The sequence below is a fragment of the Muscardinus avellanarius genome (genome assembly GCF_963383645.1).
Source record: "Muscardinus avellanarius genome assembly, chromosome: 13".
In the NCBI taxonomy this organism is placed as follows: domain Eukaryota; kingdom Metazoa; phylum Chordata; class Mammalia; order Rodentia; family Gliridae; genus Muscardinus; species Muscardinus avellanarius.
In genome coordinates, this window is record NC_137799.1 from 91,644,137 (window position 1) to 91,670,949 (window position 26,813).

At 39.1% G+C, this 26,813-nt stretch overlaps 1 protein-coding gene across 3 annotated transcripts in view; it reads right to left on the reverse strand.

Moving 5' to 3' along the window:
- AGTPBP1 (ATP/GTP binding carboxypeptidase 1) overlaps nucleotides 1–26,813 on the reverse strand; it is a gene marked incomplete at both ends in the record, with an annotated part of 125,568 nt that overhangs the window by 9,333 nt on the left and 89,422 nt on the right. For all 3 annotated transcript variants that reach the window (XM_080709445.1, XM_080709444.1, XM_080709446.1), the window contains 6 exons: nucleotides 10,653–10,813; nucleotides 13,624–13,800; nucleotides 20,748–20,879; nucleotides 22,088–22,217; nucleotides 23,664–23,844; nucleotides 24,886–25,039. In XM_080709445.1, the coding sequence (XP_080565571.1) occupies nucleotides 10,653–10,813; nucleotides 13,624–13,800; nucleotides 20,748–20,879; nucleotides 22,088–22,217; nucleotides 23,664–23,844; nucleotides 24,886–25,039 (935 nt within the window). The remainder of the gene's footprint in view (nucleotides 1–10,652; nucleotides 10,814–13,623; nucleotides 13,801–20,747; nucleotides 20,880–22,087; nucleotides 22,218–23,663; nucleotides 23,845–24,885; nucleotides 25,040–26,813) is intronic.

A 26,813-nucleotide genomic window follows, 5' to 3' on the forward strand; every position in this document is an offset into this window, starting at 1 on the left:
CTGCTTCCCCTTCCCAACAGTGAGTGTCCAGGTTGACCATGCTCTATTCATACTTCTACACATATTCTAATGTAGCTCCCCCATTAATCAACCTCAGCCTTCTTCCTCTCCCACCTTTCATTTCAGCTTTGCTGAGGTTTCCCCTCCATTATCTTTAGTCCCTTTGGTATTCCTAATAGTCCCTAGTTTGGGCATATTAGAGAAAATATATGACCCAAGAAAGGTTTTTTTAAAGACTGGTTTAAGTGGTAAACTGTACATTAAAAATAAAGCACGTCAATATCAGTAAGCTTTATTACATAGATAGGTATTAGATACTGCTGATTATAGTTGGCCACAAATGATCTACATCAAGTTAATTTTCTCAGAAAAAAAGGTTTTACATATCTATAAACAAATGAGGTAGCTTCAATACTTCATTCTTGGGGCATGGTATATAACAATTAATAACTTTGAACTTATTTTACCAACAATTTCCACCCAGTCTCTTGTGTATTGCTGTGGACAGGACTAGAACCTTTAACCAAGAAATATCACCATGCTAGCTGGCCCACAAACTCAGTCATTCCTTCTAATGTATGAGAAATCTACTAGAATTTTATCAAAACACATTATATTAAAAATTTGGGGCAGTAGTAACACAAAGTATAACTAATACTAGGTATAGTTTAAAGGTTTTTGTCAACTTATGTCCTATTAATTTTCTTAGCTGCATTAGGAACAATGTTCTCATCAAATTTTGTACACACTATACCCATAAAAAGAAATTAAGTATTGCTATATACAAACACACAGCTGAATTTCAAAATCATGTTAAATGAAAGAAGTCAACACAAAAGTTCATGCATTATATGATTCTATTTACATGAAATATCCAGAATAGATAAATCTGGCAAAGAAGCCGGGGCTAGGAGTGACTGCCTGGTGGGCAGGAGGACGAGACCGCACGACTGAGGCTGCAAACCGCTGTGAACGCGCTCAAGCCACCCAGCTCATGCTAAAATGACTGGTCGTGCTGTGCAAATTTTATCTCAATTAAAAGAAAAAAAACTATGCCCAAATATTGCTTGACTAGAAGACAGTTTTTAGGCTCTATTTAAATAGGATTCACTTTTAATTATGATCAAATATTGTGTGGAGATTGGCATTGTGGACTAACTTCTTAAATGTATCCACCACCACAATATCCTAAGAAGAAGAATTGTTAAAGGGTTCATCAGGCGTATTCTCAGATCCTTGAGTGAGAGTCAACAGGACTGATTAATAGTTCAGATGAAATATAAAATAAAAATACCTTTTGCTAAACACAATAATATTAAATATAGCTATATGTTATGAATCCTACTGATACTTTCAGCTTTGATGTAAAAGATAAACACACTTTTAAAAAGGTGTACTAAAAACTAAGCATTGCAAGAGATGAAATTTTTATTCTATAATAAACAAAACTGGGTAAAATTAAAGTGACCTAAGTGTAGTAATTTTCAGTGAATACCCTGGGAATACAAAACATGATTTCCCACCACAGACTTCACTAAAAAGGCAAAGGTCTGGTCAACTCGTGGATGGAACATACACACTGACTTCTGATCCCTTCTCAAATGCCACCACGACGACAGTAAAGAACAGCTAGTGCCCTGCAGCCTGCAGGCTGGCACACTGAAAGCCGAGTCCTTCCTCTTCACCACCACTCAGCTCTCTGCTTGGGCTCCAGAGGTGCCAGCAGCTTGTCTGTTAGGGTGCACGGAGTCAGGCAGAGGCCTGGAGCTCCGATAACAGCAAAGCCAGACCTGACTCAGCAGCGGAGGTCAGGAGACAGGAGAACAATACCTCAACGTGCTGAAATAAAAAATGTTATCTAGATCCTCTATTCAGCAAAACTGTGATTACTTAACAGTGCTCCCTGAGAAGGGGGAAAATGCCCTCAGAAAAAAACAAAAACATAGAAAGTAATGAAGACAAGAAAAGAGGAAGTATATGTGTAGTATGATCTAATAATGTCTGTAAAGTTTAAAATACTCATAGTATTATTTTTAAAAAGCAAAATCCTGGCAGGGGAAGATGGGCTTGAAAGATTATAAAAGGGTCAATTTAGCCTGGAATGATGGCACGCACCTGTAACGCCAGGCTGAGACAGGAGGATCTCAAGTTCAGTATCAGCCTTGGCAACTTAGCAAGACTCTGACTCAAAATCAAAATAACAAGGGCAATGATAATCATGAAGGCAGGGGTGCAACTCAAAGGTAGAACGGAACCAGGTTCAATACCCAGTACTGGAAGGAAGGGAGGAGGGGCCTATTACAAAACTGTGGCATATACAAACATGGAGCTTTACTCAGCCAGAGAACAAAATTATGTCATTTGCAGGAAAACTGGCGGAACCTGAGATTATGCTAAGTGACATTAGCTAATTTCAGAAAGCGAATAGTAGTTATCTCTCATACGTGGAAGCTAGACAGAAATCGGGAAACAAGAGACCTCAGATCCAGGAACAGACTGCAACGGAGCAGTGGAGTGCTCGGGGGAGGGAAGGGGGTAGAGACGACAAGAAGGCGGCAGTTTAAACGGCGCTGTGCATGCGTGTGACGTTACCAATACCAACCTCAATACGGGGAGGGGAGCGGGGCACCAGAGGGAAGACATCAAGTGTTGTGTGCATGTACACTCCTACCACCCTAAACCTCAGGATGATGGAAAATTACGATCCACCAATAAATGTACAGAAAAGAAGGAAAAGAAGGGAGGCAGGGAAGGAGGGGGGGAAGAAAGTCAACTCAACCCCACCTAAAACTGTAGGAACTAATATACCAGAAAGAGGAAATCAAGGAGGATAAAGGGATAAAGACGGGGTCCAGAGGGCACAGGGAAAGGGCGAGGGCAGTGAGGACACCTGTGTGGAGGCCGGCGGCCGCCCGGCTGCGCCTCTGCCCCCCCAGGGCTCCATAGCGCGGATCCCTCATAGTTACTGCGCCTACTCTTCTGGAGCTCTTATCCCCTCTTGAACATATGTGAACCCAAACACCTTCCTCAAGGGTTTTCTGGCCTGCGTCTTCCCAGTTTCAATAAAATCCATACACTATTTTCAGACACAAACCATCGATTCGCATACTCTGCCAGTGGCTTTAAAAGCCTATGAGATAAGGTCTACGATATAAGGTCTCACCTCCTTATGTTGGCCCCGGGTCACTGTAAGGTCCGCCTTCTCCCTCCACCCCGCCAACCACCAGAATCCAATCAACTGAAAGCGGCCACCCACAGGGTTCAAGTCCGTATGAGAAGTCCTACGTGCAGCATCATGACCGGCACTTTACACAGTGCTAAGGGCACAGACATCGCCTGTGGGGCTAACGAGGAGTCCCTCAGGCAAATGTGAGTGAAAGACTTCTCTTTCAAGTTGGTACAGAGCTGGATGTGGTGGCGCACGCCTGTAATCCCAGCATTCGGGAGGCTGAGACCAAACGGTCACGGTTTGCAGAGAGCCTCAGCTACTTAGTGAGGCCCTCCGCAACTTAGAGCCTGTTTCAAAATAAAGGAAGAATAAAAAACAGGGCAAGGGTGTAGTTTGGAGGTTGAATGCCCTCCCCCCCAAAAAGAATGGTACATAAAAGTACATCTTGCAGGCCCCTGTTATCCCTTGTCTAAACACAAAGCAATTATTAGATAAAACAGAAAACAGAAAAGGAAAATCAACAACAAAAATATGGAGGCACATACAGACACATGTCTTCTTGGACCATAAAAAGAACAAAGAGCTAGTCATGGGTCTGCTGAGCTCCTGGTCTCAAGGCAGGCACCGGGAGCACCTGTGAGGCAACAGCCAGGCCCACCAGGCACCTAGGAATAGGGAACGAAACCCAGACTCCTGAATCCACAGCCAGAGTGAGGCTGAGCTTAGAAAGGAGGCTGGAAGCTGGGCCTGGTGCCAGATACTTGGGAAGCAGAGACAGGTGAACCATGACCTGTCAGCAACTCAGCAAGACTCTGCTTCAAAAAATAAAACAATTTAAAAACTGGGTAAAGAAAGAAGGTTAAAAAAAATAGGCTAAGACCTCTGCCTAAAGCTAAAGGCTTTATAAAATAGTCACAAAGTCAAAAAGGATACAGTGGATCAGAGCCAGAAGCCCTGTGCACTCAGTAATCTTCCCAAAGAAATTCCCAATTCTAAAGGCTGATTTGTCTAAAATGCTAGAAGCCTAGCTGAATAGCCAGGTGTGGTGGTGCACACACAATTCTAGAAGTTAGGAGGCTAAGCTAGGAGGATTGCAGGTTAACAGCAGCCTCAAGAACTCAGTGAGACCTTGTTCTGTGAGGCCCTCAGCAACTCAGTGAAACCCTGCTTCAAAATAAAAAATAGCCGGGCGTGGTGGCGCACGCTTGTCATCCCCGCGCTTGGGAGGCGGAGACAGGAGGATCGCGCAGGTTCGAAGCCAGCAGTGCTGGCTTACGAGACCCTGTTTCCAAATAAAAAGTATAAAATAGGTCTGGGAGTGTAGCCCGGAGGTAGAAGGGCTTCCAGGAACCCCAGTACCACCAATAAATAAATAAGTAAATAAATAAATAAGTAATAAGTAAGTAAATAAATAAATAATAAAATAGGGCTGAGATGTAGCGCAGAAGTAGGATGTCCCTGGGTTCTATCCCCAGTATCAAAAAAAAAAAAAAAAAAAATGAAAGGAAGGGAGGGGAGGGGCGGGCAAGAAGCTGATTTAGCATAGATCCTCAAGATGGCTAGGTAGAGGGAGTCACAAACAATCAAGAGGATAAGCTGAAGAAACCAAAAGGCTGGGGAGGAAGAAATGTTCAAAATGAGCCTGTGCGCTACACGGCTCGTAAGAAATAGTGGATGGATTTACTGACACAATAAGAATAAACAGTCCAATCTATGAACAACTTGGAACATGTTTAGGGTCTTCAAAGAAAGAGTACTAGCCATGAAATAAACATGAGAATGTGAAATAAAAATAAAGAACCAGTTAGTTGTGCAATATATAGTCATTAAAATAAAAATTCCCCATGAGGTAAGTTCTAGGCTGGAAACAATTGAAGAATGACTTATAAAATGCTAGAGGACTATATACACCAAGAATATAGTAGAGACAGGAAACAAAACAAAAACAGTTATGAGAACAGACTGAGAAACTCCAGTCTAAAAGTTTTGGAGAAAATAAAGAAAATGGTAAAGAAGCAATTTTCAAAGAGAAAGTAGCTTAGCGCTTTTCACAACTGAAGATTCCTGAAATTAAAAGTGCATCCCTAAGGCCGGGCGTGGTGGGCACGCTTGTCATCCCCGCGCTTGGGAGGCGGAGACGGGAGGATCGCGCGGGTTCCAAGCATTAGGAGACCCTGTTTCCAAATACAAATGTAAAAATGGGTCTGGGAGTGTAGCCTGGAGATAGGAGGGCTTCCAGGAACCTCAGTACCACAAAAAAAAAAAAAGTGTCAAGCAAGGAGTACTGAAAACAAACCCACTCCTAAACACAGTGCAAGAAAGCTGAACAGCCACGAGGACAAGGGTGAGCGGGAAGAAGTGGAGGCGAGGTCTGCAGAGGAAAGACTAAGCTGCTCTGGACAGTGTACTCAAGGTGTGCACCTAGACCAGTGTGGGCCACAAACCTTCACTATCAGTGCATGGCCACACAAGTACAGACACTAAAACAAAGTGTTCAGAAACTTGAATTTGACACAGACATTATGTCTGCCAATGCAATAAATTGGAGCTTATATTTGTAGCTCCCTCTTCCATTTTTTATTTTGTTTTGGTGGTACTGAGGATTAAACCCAGGGACATTCTACATCTGAGCTACACTCCCAGCTCTAATTTTTTTTTTTTTTTTTTTGTGGTACTGGGGTTGGAACCCAGAGGCTTTCTACCTCCGGGCTATACTCCAGACCTTTTTAATATTTTATTTGGAAACGGGGTCTCACTAAGTTGCTGAGAGCCTCACTAAGTAGCTGAGGCTGGCTTCGAACCTGTGCGATCCTCCTGTCTCAGCCTCCCAAGCGCGGGGATTACAAGCGTGCGCCACCACGCCCGGGTCCCAGCTCTATTTTTTATTTTGAAACAGGGTCTTACTAAATTATGAAGGTCTTACTAAGTTGCTGAGGCTGGTTGAAAACCTGTAATCCTCATCTCAGCCTCTTAACTACTGGGATTACAAGCACGTGCCATTACACCCAGTTCCCTCTTTCATTTTTTATTCAATTCAATTAAAAATATACAGGAGGCTGAGACCGAAGGATTGTGGTTCGCGGACAGCCTCAGCTACTTTGTGAGGCCCTCTGAAACTTAGTGAGACCCAGTTTCAAATTAAAGAATTAAAAAACTAGGGCAGGGGGTATAGCTCGGAGGTCAAATGCCCCCAGGTTCCATTGCCAGACCTGCAATATATACATATATATATCCAGAACAAATTAGAAATAAAAACTGGTCGTCTGCCATAGCTAGCTTAGAAAATTAGAGGACAGTGCAATTATAATGGTAAAAAACGAAGAGAGTAGACGCTTAAAGAAGATGAAGAAAGTTCCTGTTGGGCCCTAGAAACTAAGTTATCTGCTATCTTTCATATACCTGGGGACAAGTGAAGGTTTTTTTGTTTTTGTTTTTGTTTTGGTGGTACTGGGGTTCCTGGAAGCCCTTCTACCTCCGGGCTACACTCCCAGACCTATTTTATACTTTTTTATTTTTGGAAACAGGGTCTCTTAAGCCAGCTCTCTGGCTTCGAACCTGCGCGATCCTCCTGTCTCCACCTCCCAAGCGAGGGGATGACAAGCGTGCGCCACCACGCCCAGCCAAGTGAAAGTTTTAAAGCAAGAGGATAGCCACTACACACACAGAAACCCGAGAATACCAACAGTATTGGAAGAAAATTAACCAGGAGATTTTTCGAATAGTCCAGGCAAGAGAGTTGTCATGGTAGAGATGGTAAAGAAAAATGAAAGGTCTGAGAACATTTTAGGAGGATTCAAGCCTTCTGGGTGACAGACAGACTGGGTTAAAAGTACATGCAGGCAGATGGCGAGGACAGGACGTAACAACTGGGCACACATGGGGTGGGGGGAAGTAGGTAAGCAGAATCACAGGCTTCCTTCTATGTCCCAGGGCACAGAATCAAGTGAGAAGCTGGACACACAGGCCTGGAATGCAGAAGAGGGTCTGGGAGTTGCCAACACACAGAGAGAATCTGAGGTCTAGACATGAACACTGCCTGTGGGAAGCAGCCAGGACAGGAGAGACAATGGCCACGGGGTTACGAGCCCCTCCCACCCCACTGTCACCCTTTCAACAAAGAAAGCAAAGTGACTATGCCATGTTCACCATGGCGCTTATATCCAAGGTGACTGTTGTTAGTAATCATCAATGCAGAGCAAAACTAGAGAAAAAACTGAATGGTAGAAGAAAGAGGTAAAGAAAAGAAATACATAAACTTCCCCACCCACATCGGCAATAATGTAAACAGTGACAATTTACGATTATTCCTGAAAGATTTCCAAAAAGCAGTAAAAAGGACAGCACAATGAATAGCCAAATATAAGAAATAAGATATTAAAATTCTAAGTGGCAGTAACTATGGGGGAAGCTCCACCAGCCTGTAGGGTGGGGGCCTTCACAAGCACATACCAGTGATCGCACCTGAAATTCTGAAGCTGGCTAGTTGTGTCGTCACACAATCAGAGCCTCGCTCATCCCCTTTCTTGCACTATCTGGAGTCTATGAAAACCAATGTACATTTAAGGAGCAGTCGGTTGAAGAGCTGGACTCTGGGCCTGTGTTATCTGCACAGCGCTGCATTACCTGGGGCCTCCCTCACGGAGGCAGCAGGCTGCTAGAAGCTTCTAGACATCCTCAATTTTAATATGGTTCATATAGGATGTATCAGACCTATCATCCCATGCTTAAAAACATGCAGCTTCTATACCCTCCTCCATGAAGTCCTCACAGCACACAACCGAGCACCAGCTCCTTCCACACGCTTTTGAACTTTAGCTTCTCAGTTTTAAATTCAGCTTTCAATCTTGCCTGAATTAGTCTGTTACCACTGCTATTTGGTCTCCTTCATGTTCAGTGGCTATTTTTTTTTAACCAAACCTCATCTATTATCTTTCAAGTTACAACCCGGAACTTAAGAAACTTTCCAGATAAATCCAGACCATTTTAATTCACTCAGTAATTCTTTTTTCTCAAAACTGTATACGGAATTTTTAACTGTTATGTTAAAAAAGTTTGCATTCTATCATAACCAGCACCTTGCCACTTCACAAACATAACTGTATGTCCTCCGTGCAGCACCAGCTCCTCTGCTTTCCCTGGAGTCTGGCACAAGCCTCCGCCCACAGGAGGTCTGCAGCAAGGCCTCATCAGCAGAGGTAATCAGCCAGTGAGCAGCTGCTCCGTACCTGGCATTGAGATTATAAAAATTACTTTTAAAACGTTCCTTCCTAGCCAGGTGTGGTGGCACATGTTTGCAATTCCAGTACTTGGGAGGCTTAGACAGGAGGATCACAGATTTGAGGTCAGCCTCAGTAGACCCTCTGAACTTAGTAAGACCCTGTTTCAAAATTTTAAAAAATAATAAAATATAACTAGGGATATAGCTCAGAGGTAGAATGTCCCTGGGTTTAACCCCCAGTAAAACACGCATGCATGCAACAACAACAACACCACCAAGTCCCTTTCCTCTGGAGTGCCTGGAGCCTGAGGGGTTAGGAAAGCATTCAGGAGAGCAGAAAGTAGCTAGACACAAGCAGATTAGTCAAATAAAGGTACAGAGACAGGGCTCTTACTGGTAAACACGGAGGCAGAATTCTGAAATTTGAAAACTAGCTGAAGCCTTAGGTTTAGGGTTAGAATGAAAGGAGCCACCACGGATCAGAGTTTTCAGATCATGTCCTTGTTTGTAAGTATGGATGGGTACATGTACATGCATACGTGTGTGTATGTATTTTATGTAAATACTTAAATATATTTATTCTAAACCTCTGTCTACTGGGAGAACTTGGGAGCAGTAAAGCAATAAACACAACTAGCAGCTAGACCTTCACATAAGTACCATTTTCTAACAAAAAGAATCAGGGAGCCTTGAAGGAATGGTCGATTCCAACCCTGAGACAAAGCACACACAAAGGTAAGCCTGGAAACCGGCTGTGCCGCTAAGTAAGGGAGTCCTCAAGTACCGATGTAAAAATCTGTGCAGAGGTCGTCTCGAGGGGCCAACAGGGCAATTCTGAGTATCAAATAGTGACAGTAATTTATTAAAACCTACTAAATTAGAATGTAAACCCTAAGTCCACTATATATGAATTTTAAAATGAGTGTTTGATAAGAAATGGGATATTCACATAGTTGCCAAGTAGGGCCCCACAAAGCACGTATTATTTATTAAAGGGGAAATAACTTTGCAATAGAGAACTTTGGTGCCATCTTAAGTGATCAAAGGTAACACATTAGATGGGACAAATGAAAACTGCACACAGGATGCACCCATGATATTCTTGCCAAAGCTATATAACATGATACAATAATGAGCAGATGGAGACAAATTCAGATTGAGGACCAGTAAGCCTAAACAGCTTCAAGACACAGATGCTAAGAAAAAAAGCAGAGGTGGGTACAAAATTCACTAGAGGTAAAGAAGAATGGCAGCATTGGGGAAGGAAGGGGCTGGATGCCTAAAAGTGTAAGTCAGTAAGAGGAGGAAGAGTACAATTAGAAGGCAAAAACTGTCCAAGTTTATAAGTGCCTATTCATTAGGTTTTGTGTGCCTGTATGTATACAGTGAGAACTGTGGGTTCTTCACTTTTTATGTGCCTCAACCCCCTTGGAGAGTCTGATGAAGCCTATGTACTCCTCATAGTTACAGTCTTAAATAAATAAAACTGATTATAAAGGAAATCAATTACAATGAAATATAATTATCAAAATGTTATAAACATGACATAGATGTACAAATACATTTCTTCAAAATATACTGCTTTTCAAAATACATCTATGCTCCTTTTAAAAGAACAAAACTACCTGGTAGGGGGCCTAACAACCACCCCAGCTGTAAGTATAGGTCGTTACAAATGATTGTGAGGCTCTCTAGAAACGCTGCGGGTTAGGGACACGCCAAGTGTGAGCGCTGCAGCCTCCAGCACGGCTGAGCAGGCGCCGCTGCCCACCACTGGCCCAAATGAGCACACTCATAAGACTGGCCGCCAGTTAACGTCCACGCCCTTGAAACTGCTACACTGAGCGAGGTAACGGTGTATGGCAACGAGCCAACATACCTGACGGCATCTAATACAACAAGAATCACTACCCGATGCATGGAAATCTCAATAAAATACAATTTCCTTTGAAATATGAATCCTGATTCTAAGTCCTCTTAACTTAGATAGTATCAAAGTGGACTATTTCTCCAGAGCTCAATCTCTGGGTTAAAAGATTACTAAAAGCATCATTCAATCTATGGCTATTCCACTAAATTCTCGTTCGAATATAAAATTAAAAGAATCAAAAATGCTATTGCAATTTGGAACAAATATTAGGTGAGTAAAATTAATTCTAAACTTGCCCTTGGCTATCTGAATCCCCGTCCTTTTCCTACCATTAACTTCTAATGAGGCCAAACAGGGCACTGCGACGTAAGAAGAATAAACAGAGTGCGTCCCACCTGGTTACTTTGCAGCTTGATTCAATTAGGTCGCTCTCAAAGTCAAGCAGGCTGGAAGGCAGGTTATACTCCAATGGGGATGTCAGTCTTTTCAAACGCAATAGACCAACACAAAATTTTGCTCCCATCTCTTCTAATTCTCGAGTACCAATCTGCAAACCCTAGAAATAAAGTAAGATTACACATATGATCAGAAAGCTTGCTCTTCTCTACCTGTATCTCATTAAAATATAATTTATAACTGTTAAAATTGAAAAGTTGCTATAGAACTAAGACATTACATTGTTATATATCTTAACAATAATAAATTGCTCTAAATCACAATTTTCCTAGGAAACTATCTTAAAAGACCATTTCTACAATGACCACTCTCACTTGCTATGATGCAAACTATTTTCACCAACAAACTAGGGAGTTTTCTTTTTTGTTTGTTTGTTTTTGGTGGTACCTGGGGTAGAACCCAGGGACTTTCTACCTCCGGGCTATACTCCCAGACCTATTTTATATTTTATTTGGAAACAGGGTCTCACTAAGTTGCTGAGGCTGGCTTCGAACCTGCCCGATCCTCCTGTCTCAGCTTCCCAAGCGTGGGGATTACAAGCGTGTGCCACCACGCCCGGCCTCTCCACAGTTTTAAAGTAAATTTTATTAATGAAGTTATAAAATGAAAAATGAGTACTTATTAGGAATCTATTTTATATATTAAAAGCAAAAATAAAACTGGTTAAATATTTTACTTCAAAACATCTTTTAGCTTTTGTAAAATCTGTTGTTGTTTTTTTTTTTAAGTGACCAACAAATTCATCAAAATACAAACACTTTTAAAAGCCCAATGCAAGTCCATCAGTGGACTCCAGATAAACGACTCATGGCACATGCTTGGACGATCTCGAGGGGAGCCCAAATCCTGGCTGGCCTGGCTCCTCCTTCCCCTCTGCCCACAGGCTGCTTCAAAGATATGATGCTTTATGATCCCTTCTTCAACCTAACTGCATAAATCACTTAATGAGTAACTTACTGTCTACATCCACAACTCACACAGTCTAAGGCTCTTCCTAGGAGCCACATACGTCTTATGATTCTCGAGTTGTCCTCCCACCCCACACTCGCAGGGCCCATGAGACCCTTAGGAAAGCTGTGCACTAGAGCTGAGCTGCAGGGAGGATGGGACTGGACTGGTCTGGCTTTCCTCACTGTCACATTCTTGGTCCACTAGAACGACCAATGGTCACTGTTGCACAACACCTGAGAAGTTCCATACTGTACTTTGGAAGAATAGTGTACTGTGGTCAATCTAAAATTTAGGAAATGGTCATACAACAAAAGTACCGAAATTTCAGTGAGTGCGATTATACAAAGGTCTAAGAGTTTTAACATCAATTGTGAAATCAATACAATTTTCTTCTAGTTTGTTGCAGAATGGAAAAGTCATTCTTTAGGCTATACTAAAATGTTTGATATAAATTATGTTTACATTTCCAATGCTAATAAGTTAAGGTTTTTAACTTTCCAATACAAAGTTAAAATCATTTTTAAGTGCAATATATAAAAAATCTCTAGCAGATTTAGTATTCTATTTCCCCATAACAAAAAAACAAGCAAAACACAGAATAGAATAATTAGCATGACACCTGAAAACCTTTTGGTGCCAAGGAAAAATAAATATGAAAGTTTGCTGATTGTTTTTATCTAAGACCTAATTCATTGCACATTTAGCACTCAATCTTGAAAATAATATCCTAACCACCTAACAATTTACTGGTCTTTATTTTTCAAAGTAAAGTTCAAAACTCTGGTTGTCTCTAAGAAAAGCCTATGAAACCATAGGAAAGCGGTCTTAGTAAAGAAAAAAATATAGTGAATAAATATGCACTTAAGAGTTACACGTAAGAGATTATTCAGTTACCAAAAAATAAGAAATCGGATGCTCTCCCCAATATGCAGAAGTTAGGGAGAAAATGGGTCACAGGAGGAATCTAGACGAAGGGGATAACAGAGATGAGCAAACAAGGCGACCTGACTGAGGAGATGGGAGGGGGAAGAGGGAAATTCTCTAACACACATGATGTAAGTTAACAAACATGTCAATGTCAATCACTAAGCCAAACGTGAGGAGGAGGGAGGGGCAGGGGATGGGGCAGGAGTTGGATAAGGGCTAACCGGGTGATGTGTGCATGTATGCCTCCACCTTGTTGTACCCCATTAAGATGTATGAATACAATGCACCAATAAAAATTTTTTTTTAAGTTTTACATAAAAAAATTTAAATAACAAACTGGTTGTTTTATAAATATAATGCATTTATTTTTAAAAGCATTAAAATATACTTACATCCAATTATTTTAAATAGAAATCTGTCATTACTAATGTACAATTTGTATAGTTCTTTATAAATTACTAATCAGTATTTCAATGTGCATTCTGATGTGTTTTTAAAAATTGTTAATATTGCCAGGTGTGGTGGCGCATGCTTGTAATCCCCGTGCTTGGGAGGCGGAGACAGGAGGATCGCGCTGGTTCGAAGCCAGCCGTACTGGCTTAAGAGACCCTGTGTCCAAATTTAAAAAGTATAAAAATAGGTCTGGGAGGGTAGCCCAGAGGTAGAAGGGTTTCCAGGAACACACACACACACACACACACACACACACACACACACACACACATATATATTACATATATATTACATATATATAACTATATATATATAGTTAATATAAATAGACTTGAATTACCAAAAATTGTGAATGTAAATACCCCCCCAAAACCAAGAATGTCACAGAGATCCCAAGCAAGCTATTTAGTTAAAAAAAAAAACTGTTAAGACTGCATGTAATTCAATTTCATGGTTGCAAATTACATATAACTCAATAAAACAAATGTACATTAAATGTATACTTGAAAACCATAAGAGTACATATGAGAGGAAAGTCGTCAAATACTTCTTGTGGCTACACGTCCTAAGCTGTTTTACCTTGTATTTTCCTTGATCACAGCCACATAAAGTACTTTCCATGGTATAGCTTCTCTGTACTCCTATTTCTCGCCAAACTACAACACGTGCTGTGGATTCTTTAGATTTTTCCACTACAAAGCTACAGCTGCTCATGCAAAATGCTGGGGCAATATGGCTCAGTATCTTGGGCAAAGTCTGTAAGAATAAAAATGATAATAAAATAAACCACAAGATTATTTTAACTTATTTTTTTTAATTTCAAAGAATTCTGATGAAAGCACGGTGGTAAGAACAGGGCCAAGTGGTTCTTGCTGTAGCACCTGCTATTCAAACATCCACATGATCCTCTTAATAATTTAGAACTTTCCTCCTTTTTAAACAAATAGTAACCAGTTATAAAACACACTTCAGAAAGAATGACACACTTATAGTAGCAACCAGCAAGCAAAATAAAATCATAATAGTTTAAAATCCCTATATTTACCAATAAATCTAAGATAATAACAAAGCACTCCAAAATGTTTTGTTATTTAAAATTATCCTCAAGTCCACCTGAAACTGTAAGTATAAAAGTCTACCCTGGAAAATTTCAACAAACAAAAAAAACCAGGTTGACAGAGAAACAACCCAACAGATATCAAAAATAGATATTGTATGTTTAAAATAAGATAAACTGTAATACTCATGTAGGAACAGAGGTTTAGAAACAAAATGAATTCAATATTAGAACCAAAAATATTAAAGTTATTACTAGTGATTACTTATTAAATATTTGCTCAGCCTGAGAGCCTTGAGAAAAACAATCTGAGGTCATTCATTAAATTAACCGAGAAGTCATTAAATATCAAGAAATATGATAAAATTTTAAATTACTATATATCATAAACAAATTGGAAAACATATTTTCAATTATAAAGAGTTCTAATTTTAAAAACAGTAACAGTTAGATGGCCAATACAAAAGCCAAGAATAAAAAAGGCTACATTAAAAGAGGGATTATAAATTTCAAAATGTGAAAATATTCAATCTCATTTATATAGTTATAAAAATGAAATAATCAGATATTATTCCCAGCAAAGAGTACAATATAGTAAAAACGTGGAGAAACAGCACTATCGCTCCTGGTACTTGGGAGTACCCACTCGTATAATTCCCATGAAGGACTAGGCAGATAACCACCAACAGGAGACTACTGAACAAATCAACTTGGGTGGATAATAAAAACAAAACTGGACAACATCAATCTTGTGTCACTGCTAAAAAAAAAAAAAAAAACCAACAGATGTAGATATATGACCTGGAAAGATAGCCAACAACATTGCCATGTGAAAAAGTGAGCTGATGTGCTTAAAAAGACACTAAAAACATGGGCTGCATAGACTACATGCCTATACCTTCAGGGAGGGATGAGCGTAGAGGCAAGTTTTGTAACACACATGGTAAAACAGAATAGCATTAAGAGAACGGCTGAGAACTAGGATGGCTTTCCCTTGCTACTTTATATATTTCTGGAGTGTTCTCATTTTTACATTATGTTAACTATTTTATTTATTTGGAAAGGGGAAAGAAGGAAAAGGACACCAAAAGGAGAACAGACTCTCCAGACCTACAAAGGCAGTGGTCTGTAACTGCGGGGCCTTTGGCACATCGGGGCATGCGCAGGCTCCCTGCGGAAGCAGACGCCGCGGCTGTGAGGGGCCCGGCACAAGGACTAGCAGCAGGAATAGCTCGTCCCTCCTAGCCAAACGCATTTTGACTGTCCATCAGCAATGATAATCTCTACCTATGTCACAGTGAGCAAAGAGAGGCTCGAGAACAGAAGAACCTCAAAGGAGAATACACTAAAAACACAGTCCAATGAGGCAATATAATTATTAGATGTCTGTCTCTCATAATTAATCTGTCCACTCATCTGACATTTACCTAATGCCTAAGTGTTGGAAATATTCAGTCAGCCAAGAAATAAAGGCCATTCCTAGCCATATCATTCAGAATAAGTGGCCAATTATCTATAATATTTAGAAATATTAAAATTTAAAAAGCTAATAGTTAATTTATTAAAGCTAAATTGCATATTTTCTTTTAGTGAGGAAAATACCATTGCAGGATTAATAAAGGTATGTTTCTTAAACTTTTACTTTGAACTCATTTTAAACTTAAAAGTTGCAAAACACCGTACAGGGTTTTTAGAGATCGCTCAATTAGCTATCCCTGATGTTAACGTCTTAACTGCAGTACAGTATCAGAACAAGAAGTTAGTGTCAATTCAATAGTGTTACCTAAACTAGAGGTCTTATTCCAATTTCATTAAATTTTTTAATGCCTTTTATTGCAAGACTCTATCCAGAATCTCAAATTGCGTGGAGCCATTATTTCTTCTTAGTGTCCTGTAGTCTCTTAGTCTTTCTAGATCTTGCGTGATCTTGACAGCTTTGAAGTGTATTGATTATTTATTCTGTCAAATGCCCCCAGTTTATTCATCATAATTTATTATTCCCCACAACATAAACACTTGAACTCAAAGGACAAGGGAATACAAAGGTTTTTCAAAAATAGCTGCAAAATTACATCATTTGCAGGGAAATGGATGGAACTGGAGAACGTTATACTGAGATTAGTCAGTCACAAAAAGTAAAAAATCGGAAGCTCTCCCTAATATGTGGAAGGTAGGGAGAAAAGGGTCATAGGAGGAGCTCTGAATGAAGGATGAGAAACCACAGATGAGCAGATAAGACAACCTGAGGGAATGGGAGGGGAGAGGGAATTCCCTAATGTACATGATAGACATTCATAAACATATCAACGTCAACCAGGAGGCCAAACATGAGGAGGAAGAAGGAGGGGAGGGAGAGGGGCGGGAATTGGGGAAGGGCTAAATGAGCGATGTGTGCATGTATGCCTCTACCATCTTGTACCCCATTAAGATGCATGACTACAATGCACCGATTAAAAACAAAATCAAGGGAAAAAAATAAGTGCAAGGACCATGCTGCAAAGGAGCACTGGCAGCCTCTACCCTGGAATGGGGTGAGGAGGGGACAGTTCTCTTCTAGAGTCTCCAAAACAATGTGGTCCGGTTGACACCCTGACTAACCCAGTGAGACCTGCAACAGACGTATGATTTACGAAACTGAAAGTAAATGTTTTAAGCCAGGATATTTATGGTAGTTTTGTTAGGGCAGCAACTGGAACTAACATACATGATCAAGTGTGGGAAATGCTCCTCTCACTCCCTCTCTCTCTGACACACATACAAACACACACTCCTCAACAGCCCTGTAAAGGTCAGACGCTCGTGAGCACGTGAAGAGGCTTAGGAGTTCTGAAGACAAGAAACAAAGTGAACTGCCCAATGCAAACACTGCCAAGACATCCTGCTGCCTCGGCATCTATGTGTTGAGACCCCCACTCCACATAGTTAATCGGCAGAACGCCCCGAGAAAGAGGTATCGTCTCTGGCCAAAATATCCCCCACTTTTACCCTTCATGACTATTAATATTTCCTTTAACTTTCTACATGAATTGCTCCAGTGATGTGAAATTAGGACTATAAATAGAAACTGAGTCTGTGGAAATAAAACCTCTAATAATTTGCCTAAACGTCCTTGGCTTTGTTCAATAATAATAAAAACTGGCCAGAATTCAGATGCTGTGATAAGCATTCCAGCTGCAGCAATTACAAAGGGTCTCTGACCCTCACTATCACTAACTTAGGTTAAGCTATTAACTCAGGTAAGGTAGTTCAGTTTAAGGAAACTTTGTTTACCCTTGAGATCCTGCCTAGAGACAGAGAAGATAAAAACCTTGTGTGTGACCTTAAAGCAATTTAGTTGATAAACAACTTAGTTGCCCAAATACAATAGACTCAAGGAGAAAGATTGGTGACTTTTACGCCCAGTGTAAATATTCCTGAAGACAGAGAGGCTGACCGCATGGTTAATGAATATGACAAAATAAAGGACAGACGTTCTAAATATATATGTATGAAGGAAAGGAAATACCGTGTAAGAGTAAGAAAAGCATTTTTGCATGAAGAAGAGCTTATCATGAGAAAGTCCCAACCGGGAGAGAAAGGAATTAGAAAGTTAGAAGCAAGTTGCAGAGGGTTTGTGACAGAGAAATGGATTATTAAAGATGGTTAGACTTTTAATAGGCTTATTGTCTAAAGAAGAGTGTTCAGCAGTTAAGGAAATATATCTGACAATTATAACCAAGAACTTTGTGGTGTTGTTTGTGGTATTTTGTCTGCAAAACTGTGTTGTGAGTTTGCTTAAGCTTTCAGATTTAGGAGATAAAAATGCCAACACCTGGAGAAACTTTATCACATCCACCTGAATCACCACGTCTCCCCACACTTGCTATATGAACTGAGCCCAAAAGATGGAAAGTTCCAAGAAAGCCAAAGAAGATTCCCCGAGAAACCCCCAAGCCTTGGCCATGCTTGTTTATTTTGGGAAGTGGCCCCCTGGGACTGCTTATCTGCAAAGACCTTGGAAAAGAATCAGGAGTCAGGAGTCAATCTCTCGAAGATCAACAGTCAGCTGAAGGACTAGTTTTATTACCTTTGTTTACATGTCATTCATTATTACTTCACAATGATTACACCCACCTTCCTCTCCTCTTACTATTAACTTTACTGGTGAAAGGTATAAATTTCTTGGAGTTTTTTTAATAAAGTGTCATTGGCTCAAGAAGCCTTTGTCCACCTCAAATTCTTTCCCAAGCGCCGTACCTAAAAACTTAGGGAATTCATAGAGGGGAAGGAATTGCTGCAGATAAGTTTCTGCAGGACTCCACCTGCCTTTTGTCCCATCTTTCTGAGGATTTGACCGGGAGCTGACAATAACGACCCAACTGAGATTAGTCGGCGACAAAACACCATACATATCTGGTCATAAGGTAACTCGGGGGGTTGTTGTTAACATCTTGACAAATACACTTTAGTGAAAAACTGCATTATTTATTTTATCTAACCTATAGCATCATTTTATGTTGCCTTTCACAACAAATTCCAGATAATTAACCAAATAAACTTAAGATAAGAGAATTAATGAAATTCTGAGAAAATTGAGACCAAAAACAGCTCCTTAATTTCTTACAATGTCTCTCACTTATCTTCCCACATGCCTGGCATCCACCCACTAATCAACTAACAAATACTTATTGAGAGGTTAAGATGAGTGCGGTAGCTGGGCGTGGGGGCGCACGCTTGTAATCCCTGCGCTTGGGAGGCTGAGACCGGAGGATCTGCAGGTTCGAAGCCAGCCTCCACTGGCTTAAGAGACCCTGTTTCCAAATAAAATATAAAATAGGTCTGGGAGTGTAGCTCGGAGGTAGAAGGCCCCTGGGCTCCAACCCCAGTACCACCAAAAAAAAAAAAAAAAAAATCTGAATGATGAGTGCGGTACCATGCTAGGTAGTAACCGTGTTCGCAAAGGAGAGAAAAATCAGTATACCTGCTGAGCAGATAAAGTGTACTGCTTAGTATAAAAGAAACACATTAATCAAATGACAACATGCAGAACATAATTCTTAAGGGCTATGAAGGGGAATCTTGTGAATGTGCAACCTCATCTCATTTTAGGGGACTAAACAAGAATTTGAGAAGCATGACTAGTAAGCCTGAAGGGGTGGTGCTGGTGCTGGTGCTGTGCTGGCCACGGCCAGGCTAGGCGTGCGCTCTCCCGTCCTCTGCATGTCTCGCGCTTCCACACACTGTTTGTCTGGGTCTCCCTTAAGTAGCCCCTATTTTTCTTCTCTGTCCCTGAGCTCTCTGAAGGCAGCGTGGCGGCAGCAGTTGTGCAGTTGTGGAGCGCCGACAGGTTGGACATTTTACAGAAACTCTTGAGCGTCCCCTTCACCTTTACTCTGGGGCTTTGTCTCTCTCCTTACGCCTTCTTCTTTTGTAGAATACTTTTTGATTTTGGCAAGAATATCTTCTGATAGCTTCTAGAAAAAGGTTATTTGTGAGGCGAATTTCTGAGGCTTTCAATGAGAACATCCTTTTTTACTTTCACACTACTGACAGGATGGAATATAAAATCTGTATACTGAACACCTAGCTGAGAACTGTGAGGGCACTGCTTCACTAAGTTTTTGCTTCCAATGTTGCTGCTGAGAAACATAATGCTATTCTGACATGTTATCTTTGTCAAAAGATCTAAAATCTTACAGAGTCAGTGGTTTTCTATGTACATGATTGATCAATTGGGAACAGGCAGATAAGTGAAAGAAAAAAAACATTCCCAACTGTAATGAAGTCTGTTAAGTACTTAGAAATAAATCTAACAAAACTATCAAATGTGGAGAAATTTTATATCTATAAGAATATAAAAGACTCAATTGAATAGACAGGCAAAGCCATAAATAGTGATGTTTTCATAACAGTAACTCTCTCCAACGTATACTGAGGCAAATCTTAGCAAAGCATATTTATCCCAGACTTCACAAGGAAGAAAAACAGACAAAATATCTGAGAAAAACTTAAAAGAATAATAAAGAATTTTTCCCTACCAGCTGTCAACTATTAATTATAAACTTACCATAATTAAAATGATGTAGCATGCAAAAAACATAGTAACAAGAATGACTACAATAATTGAGAGCCTCACACACACTGATACATGCAAAAACCAGGTATGTGCCAGATGGCTTTATCACACTGACAAAGGAAGTATATACTACCTAGTAAATGGTGACAAAGGTCCCCACATCTCATTTAAAAATAAAATCCAAACATTAAAGAATCTAAGTGTGAAAAGCAAAAACTTTTAGCTGGGTGTAGTAGTCCACGCCTGTAATCTCGGTACTTGGGAGGCTGATGTAGGAGGATCGCAGGTTCATGGCCAGCCCTAGCTACTTAGTGAGGCCTTCTGCAACTTAGTGAGACCCTGTTTCAAAAATAAAGAATAAAAAACAGGGCTGGACTGTAGGTTGGAGGTAGAATATCCCTGGGTTCAATCCCTAGTACCATCCCAAAAATAATAAAAATAAAAAAACTTTTTTCTATTAAAATAAAAAATCTGGACAGAAATGGCAAGATATCTACATTTACTGAATCTGAGTAATTCATATATATTAAATTATTTTCTGTAGTTCATACATGTTTGGAATTTTAAAATTTATAAATTTTCTGTAGTTACCCTGTATCCTATATCTTCCACAACGTCACATGAAGTTGCGTTCTCATTGGTATGCCACACTGTCTCCTTGATGCTGCAGCCATACATAAAGACATTCTTCTTTCGGGAATGGCCATGATAATCACAATAAACCTTGAAAAGAGACTATATTTTAAAACTTAAAATCCTTCAAATACACATATTTCCAAGTAAAAGTAGTTAATATCAAGCCAATGAACATCGCCGTGTTGTTTGGTCATCTTTTTAGTATAACAGAACCACCATTAACAAGTAATAATATCTACTTTGGGAAAGGATCTATGATTAATCCCAGAACTGCTAAATTCTTTTAAGGTCTTACATTAAGCCACAAATTGTACTCTTTTTTTTTAACCTACTATTATCACTTGAAAAATAATAAATTCAATTATGGTACAAATCTACTGCTATAGTTATCAATGGCTTCAAAGAGCTGTTAAAACATACACCTAATGTAAAAGATCAGGGCAATGTTCTCATGAAAAACATAAAAAGGGGCTCAGTTTAATTTTTAAGAGCATCATTTTAATCATGAAAAATAAATTCCAGGTTCACATGCCAATTTTATTACCTTAGAAAGTCTTTCTATCTTTTTAATGGAAGAATAAGTAATTTAAATACAATAGGAACAGTCTAGTCAAAAGCTGAGGAAAACAGAAGGAATGTATGTATGTATGCATGTATGTATATATTCCACAACAGTCTTATGCCATGCCTGCCACATATGTACTGGAGACATCAATTTCAGAGTTGATTAAAGAACTCAAAAGTAAGTTCTACTAGTTGGAAATTTGGAAGACACGTTTATTACTTTAGTGCTGTTCAAATAATGAAGTTAAATATCTAAAACTTAAAACCAGGAGTTACCAATCTTCATAAACAATAAAAAAGAAAAGTAAAAGGCTTATGAGAATTATAATCAACTTGATAAAAGATGAATATACCATATTGACACCATAATCATTACATAAGAGATAATAAAATATTTATTTAAATAATTGCTTTAAACCCCTGCCTTTTATAGCCAGAAAATAACATCCATTACTTTGAAATGTAAGTCATTAATCATTAAAAACTGTGTGTGTGTGTGTGTGTTGCTAGGGACTGAACCCAAGGGCATTCTACCTCTAAACTATACCAACTGCCTTATTTTATTTGAAAAAATAAAACTTAGCAAGTTGCTGAAAGCCTTGTGAAGTTGCTGAGGCTGGCTTTGAACCTGCAATCCTCCTGTCTCCCAAATACTGGGATTGCAGGCATGTACCACCACACCTGGCAAAACCTTTTTGACCATAAAAAATAAAACAAATATTGCCACTTACCAGAGGCAAACGCTTCACTGCAGCCAAGTACTGCAGAAGCCCCTTCGCATGGTAAATGGTAGGGTGTAAATCTGGATTTGGGCTTTGCCACTGTCTGTTCAAATCCTCTCCACTTAAAGAGCAGCGATGACTGCACACACATAAACACAAAGAAAACAATGGTACCGATAAATGCTTATATACATTTCTAACTTTCTGACTTTATTCTAACTAGAATTCCAAATAGGTATAGACAGTGGACTCACGTGGACACACGTTATATTCAGCTTACATTACAAGGAAACATTTATTGAGCATCTGCTAGGGGTAAGATCTCATGGCACATGTATTTAAGGTTGCAATCGGGGTTCCTGGAAGCCCTTCTATCTCCGGGCTACACTCCCAGACCTAGTTTATACTTTTTATTTGGAAACAGGGTCTCTTAAACCAGCAAGGCTGGCTCCAAACCAGTGCGATCCTCCTGTCTCCGCCTCCCAAGCGCAGGGATTACAAGCGTGAGCCACCACGCCCGGCTTAAGGTTGCAATTTTATAATCAAAATTTTTGAACTATAGAAAAAATTTCCATGCTGGTGTTTTCTTCTATGCCTGATAAAATTTATTAATAGTCACATTCTCCATTCTGAATACAGAATAATCTTTCATTGTATAACATTCTACGTCTTGACTGTACTTGTTATTTTGTAAAAGTGCTATCTAGGCTGACCTACCTTCTAAAAAGGCTAAGTATATGTAAAGTATATAGTCTTATGAAACTGCAAATATATTTTCATTGGTACTAAGTATTAAAGCCATCATCAGAAAATAACAAATACAAATAGTATTCTATCTAGTCTATACTTCTAAATTAGACATAGACACAATTTTAGTTCTGCAACCATAACACATTAACTAGAAAGAAATTCTACTTTTTGGAATTTTAATAATTTCCTAAACTACGAGAAATATCTATGCTGCTTCTGCTGAATAAGACAAAATATCCTTATCTTTAGACTAAAGTCTGTCTTTCAGAAGCACTACAGAGACACTGAGACCTTGTCAAATTGCCAAAATACATTTATTGTATTAACTATAAGCCACTTCTACTTAAAAAGTAATTAGTTATCTTCTAGTATTTCAAGGCTAAAGGATTTCCTTGGCAGAAACTACCACTCCTCCTACCAGGAAGAGGTTAGCAGATGGGCCCAAATTCTAAATCAGTGGAAAGAGACCCCAGAAGATTCTAACTCTTAGAAAAATCTAAGACCATACTATTGATAAGTTAAAAAAAAGTAATATGAGATGTGACAACAATCTTTTTCATAAACCTGTATCCTGACAGTGTGATTTTTCTACAACAATTTAACAGAGAAATTTTATGAAATTATATTCTTGTGGATACTAAAGTCTTAAAATATATTACCCTTAGTATAAAAAATACATTTTCATTTAAAAGTTTATCTCAGATGAAATTCCCTCCCAAATTTTGTCTTAGAAAAATCACTAGATTAATTTTCTGAATTAAACTGGACACTATTTTTCAACAAGTTTATACAGGACAACCATAATCTATGTTTTTATAACTATTGCTCAACTTACTTTCCATTGATGACACCATCTGGATTTAGCATAGGGACAATTTTAAAAATATAGGATTCTCGTAAGCTCTGGGCGGTAGGACTATTACTCATGAGATACTCCAAGGTTCCTTTCATTACCCAACTTGCATTAGTTTCTCCAGGATGTACCCGAGCAGATAAGAAAACGTAAGGGCGATTTCCTAAAGTACACATAAAATCTCAAGTTAAAATGAACAGCTACTAAAAGTGTTTAAGACATTTCACACTGGGGCTTTAGAAATGTCTACTCAACTGTGAATTCTGATATAAACTGTGTAGTTTATATAAGCACTGTACTATGTTCCATAGAAAAAACAGACAGAAAACCAATATGAACCATGTACTGAAGGAGCTTGAAATATGAACATAAAGCGATGAACAGTTTGGAACTATTTATTTCCCAATGATTAATTGACATATTTCCCAATGGCTAATGTAATACATTAAATTTGTTATTTAATGTAAACTTGATTTTACAAAGAATAAGTATTTGGGGGAGTTTAAAATATAAAATTATTTTTCAAAAATCACAGGGAAGAAGGAAAACAATCTTACCTTGGTTGTTGCTAAGCACAGGAAAAAAGCATATCTGCTCAGAGATTTACCAAAACAAAAATTTTCACTATAGATTTTGATGTCTATAAAATAATCAATTAATTATGCATATTTTGTACATAACAAGCTCTTTCTCTGTCCTAAAATATATTATCTTCTTATCAAAGTCAGAAGTTTTCTTACGTTTCCTACCATATCTGTACATTTGAGGCAATTTAAAAGATGTAAATAGCAGAAAAAAAAATCAAGTAACTATTCAGAGCCAGCTATGAGAACACTTGAGAGGTTTCTGGCAGTGTATTTATAAATAAAATTATTTTTAAGTTTTTCTATGATGGTATTATTACCTGAACTCTTAAAACAATATTATTTTACCTAAACTTGAATATGATTTCTAAGGATAAGAACCAAAGAGTATTAGAATCACAAGGAACCAGGGCCATCCCAGGCAGCTCCTTCACTTTTAACACAGGAAACCAAGGCCCAGAGCTGGGCCCACAGCTAGGCAGTAAGGGGACCAAGGCCAGAACCCAAGCTTTCTGATGCCTGGTCTTTATATTATTTATATTATAAAATATACATATATATAAAATAAATAAAAATTAAGTGAGGATGATTGACATTGTGAGAGAAGAAGACAGACTTACTGAACTGACAGATGTGTTCATAATAATTAGACTCTGGCATTGCTGTTATCGTCACCAGGGGACAACTGTTTCCAGACAGGGTCTCACACAACACATCTTTTCGAAAGTAGATTTGCTGAGGATTATGTGCTGATTCCAATTTTTGAAGATGCATCTTGATAAAAAGTAAAAGCAAAGTATATAATCGTTCAAAATCTCCATATAATATATAGAAACAATGCGTCCAGATTACCACTTAACTAGAAGTGAATACAATTCTTAAATGCCTATCCAAAAGCCCTCAAGGCCAGATGTAGTTCAAACTTCAGTATTTGGGAAGCTTGAGAAAGGTGACACAGTTATGCAACATGGCCAGCCGGGCGGGACAGCAGCCTGTCATCAACACATGATTATTTCTGCAGAAAACATATGAAAGGTCACGTAAGCAGAATCGATACTCTAGGCTCACAAGCAGTTCAAGTCAGGCTTTGCTGCTTATCCAACTTAGGAAGCGTTTTGGCTTTCAAAACCTTTGAATTTTGGAATTGTGACCATAGAACTGTATCTTAGGAGTTTGGAAATTTTAAGGAACCACAGACCTGCAATCTAAAATGTAGAGAATACAAATTATGTACCACAAGTTAACAGTTCCTTTTTATGGTTTCAAGACTAATACACACTCATTGTAAAATGTTTGGAAGACACAGCAAATACAAAGAAAAATTTAAAACACCCACAGTGGCAACCTAGATGACTACTAATAAATGTATAAACAAAACCATGCTTACATATGACTTTTTAATAATCTGATTTTGTCACTTAATAATTTTATATACATGCAATATATTTGTAAATATGAGTACTATGCCATCTCATTGAACATGTTAAATGTTTTCTTTGTTTTCTATGTAGAGGTTTTCTTTTGGAGGGCTGGGGATTATACCTAGCGGCACTGTACCTCTGAGCTACACTCTTAGCCCTTTTTATATTTTTGTTTTGAAACAGGATCTCATTGCTTAGGGTGTCTCTATGTTGTTGAGGCTGGACTCAAATCTGTGATCCTCCCGTCTCAGCCTCTGAAGTACTGGGATTACAGGTATGTGTCACCATATTTGTCTTAAATATGTGTGTTTTTTAAAGCACACGTTTTAATTATTTAATTATGTGGTTATACAATAAATATATTACCCAACACCTTAATCTGGATACTTAAGTGATTCTAAACTTCTTGCCTGTGTTCATTCATATAATCACGACTGACTCGAGAGGTCACTACTTGCCAAGAAGTGTGGGGCACTGGGGTACAACAATAAATACTTGCACCCTACCTAAAGAGAGTGCAGAGGGCTCTGACAGCATGTAATAAGGGCGGGGAGCCTGCCAGCTTTGGGCAGTGAGGAAAGGACTTGTACCAGAGGTGACATCTGCACTCAGACCCCAAGGTGAGTGAGGAGCAGGGGTCACAGCACAGGACAGGACAAGGACACGCCACAGGACTCCCAAGAGCAGCTGTGCCTGGTCAGAAAGGATGAGGGAGAAACAGAGCCCGACAGAGGGCAGGGCAAGCAGACTTCCCAAAGCACTGTGTGGATGGCACGTGAGCAACCAAGTGACTCACAGTGAAGCAGGTACATATATTACTATGAATTAGAAAGAAGTCTACCACATCACAAATATGACTCCATGAGTCATAATTTAGAATGAAGATGAATTTTAAGATGCACTATTATAAAGTCTATTTTAAAATAAATATCAAATAAATCACAGTTCAAATAATATGTGAATATGGCAAAAAATAAAGAATAAATGAATATATAATACACCTTCAAAATAGGTTTTAACCTTTATCGAAATACAACGAGGCTCATTTCGTGCTCTGATATCTCTTCTGCTTTACAGACTACAGTTCTCTTTCATTTTCCCCTCTTTAATAACTTGGAAACTTACTT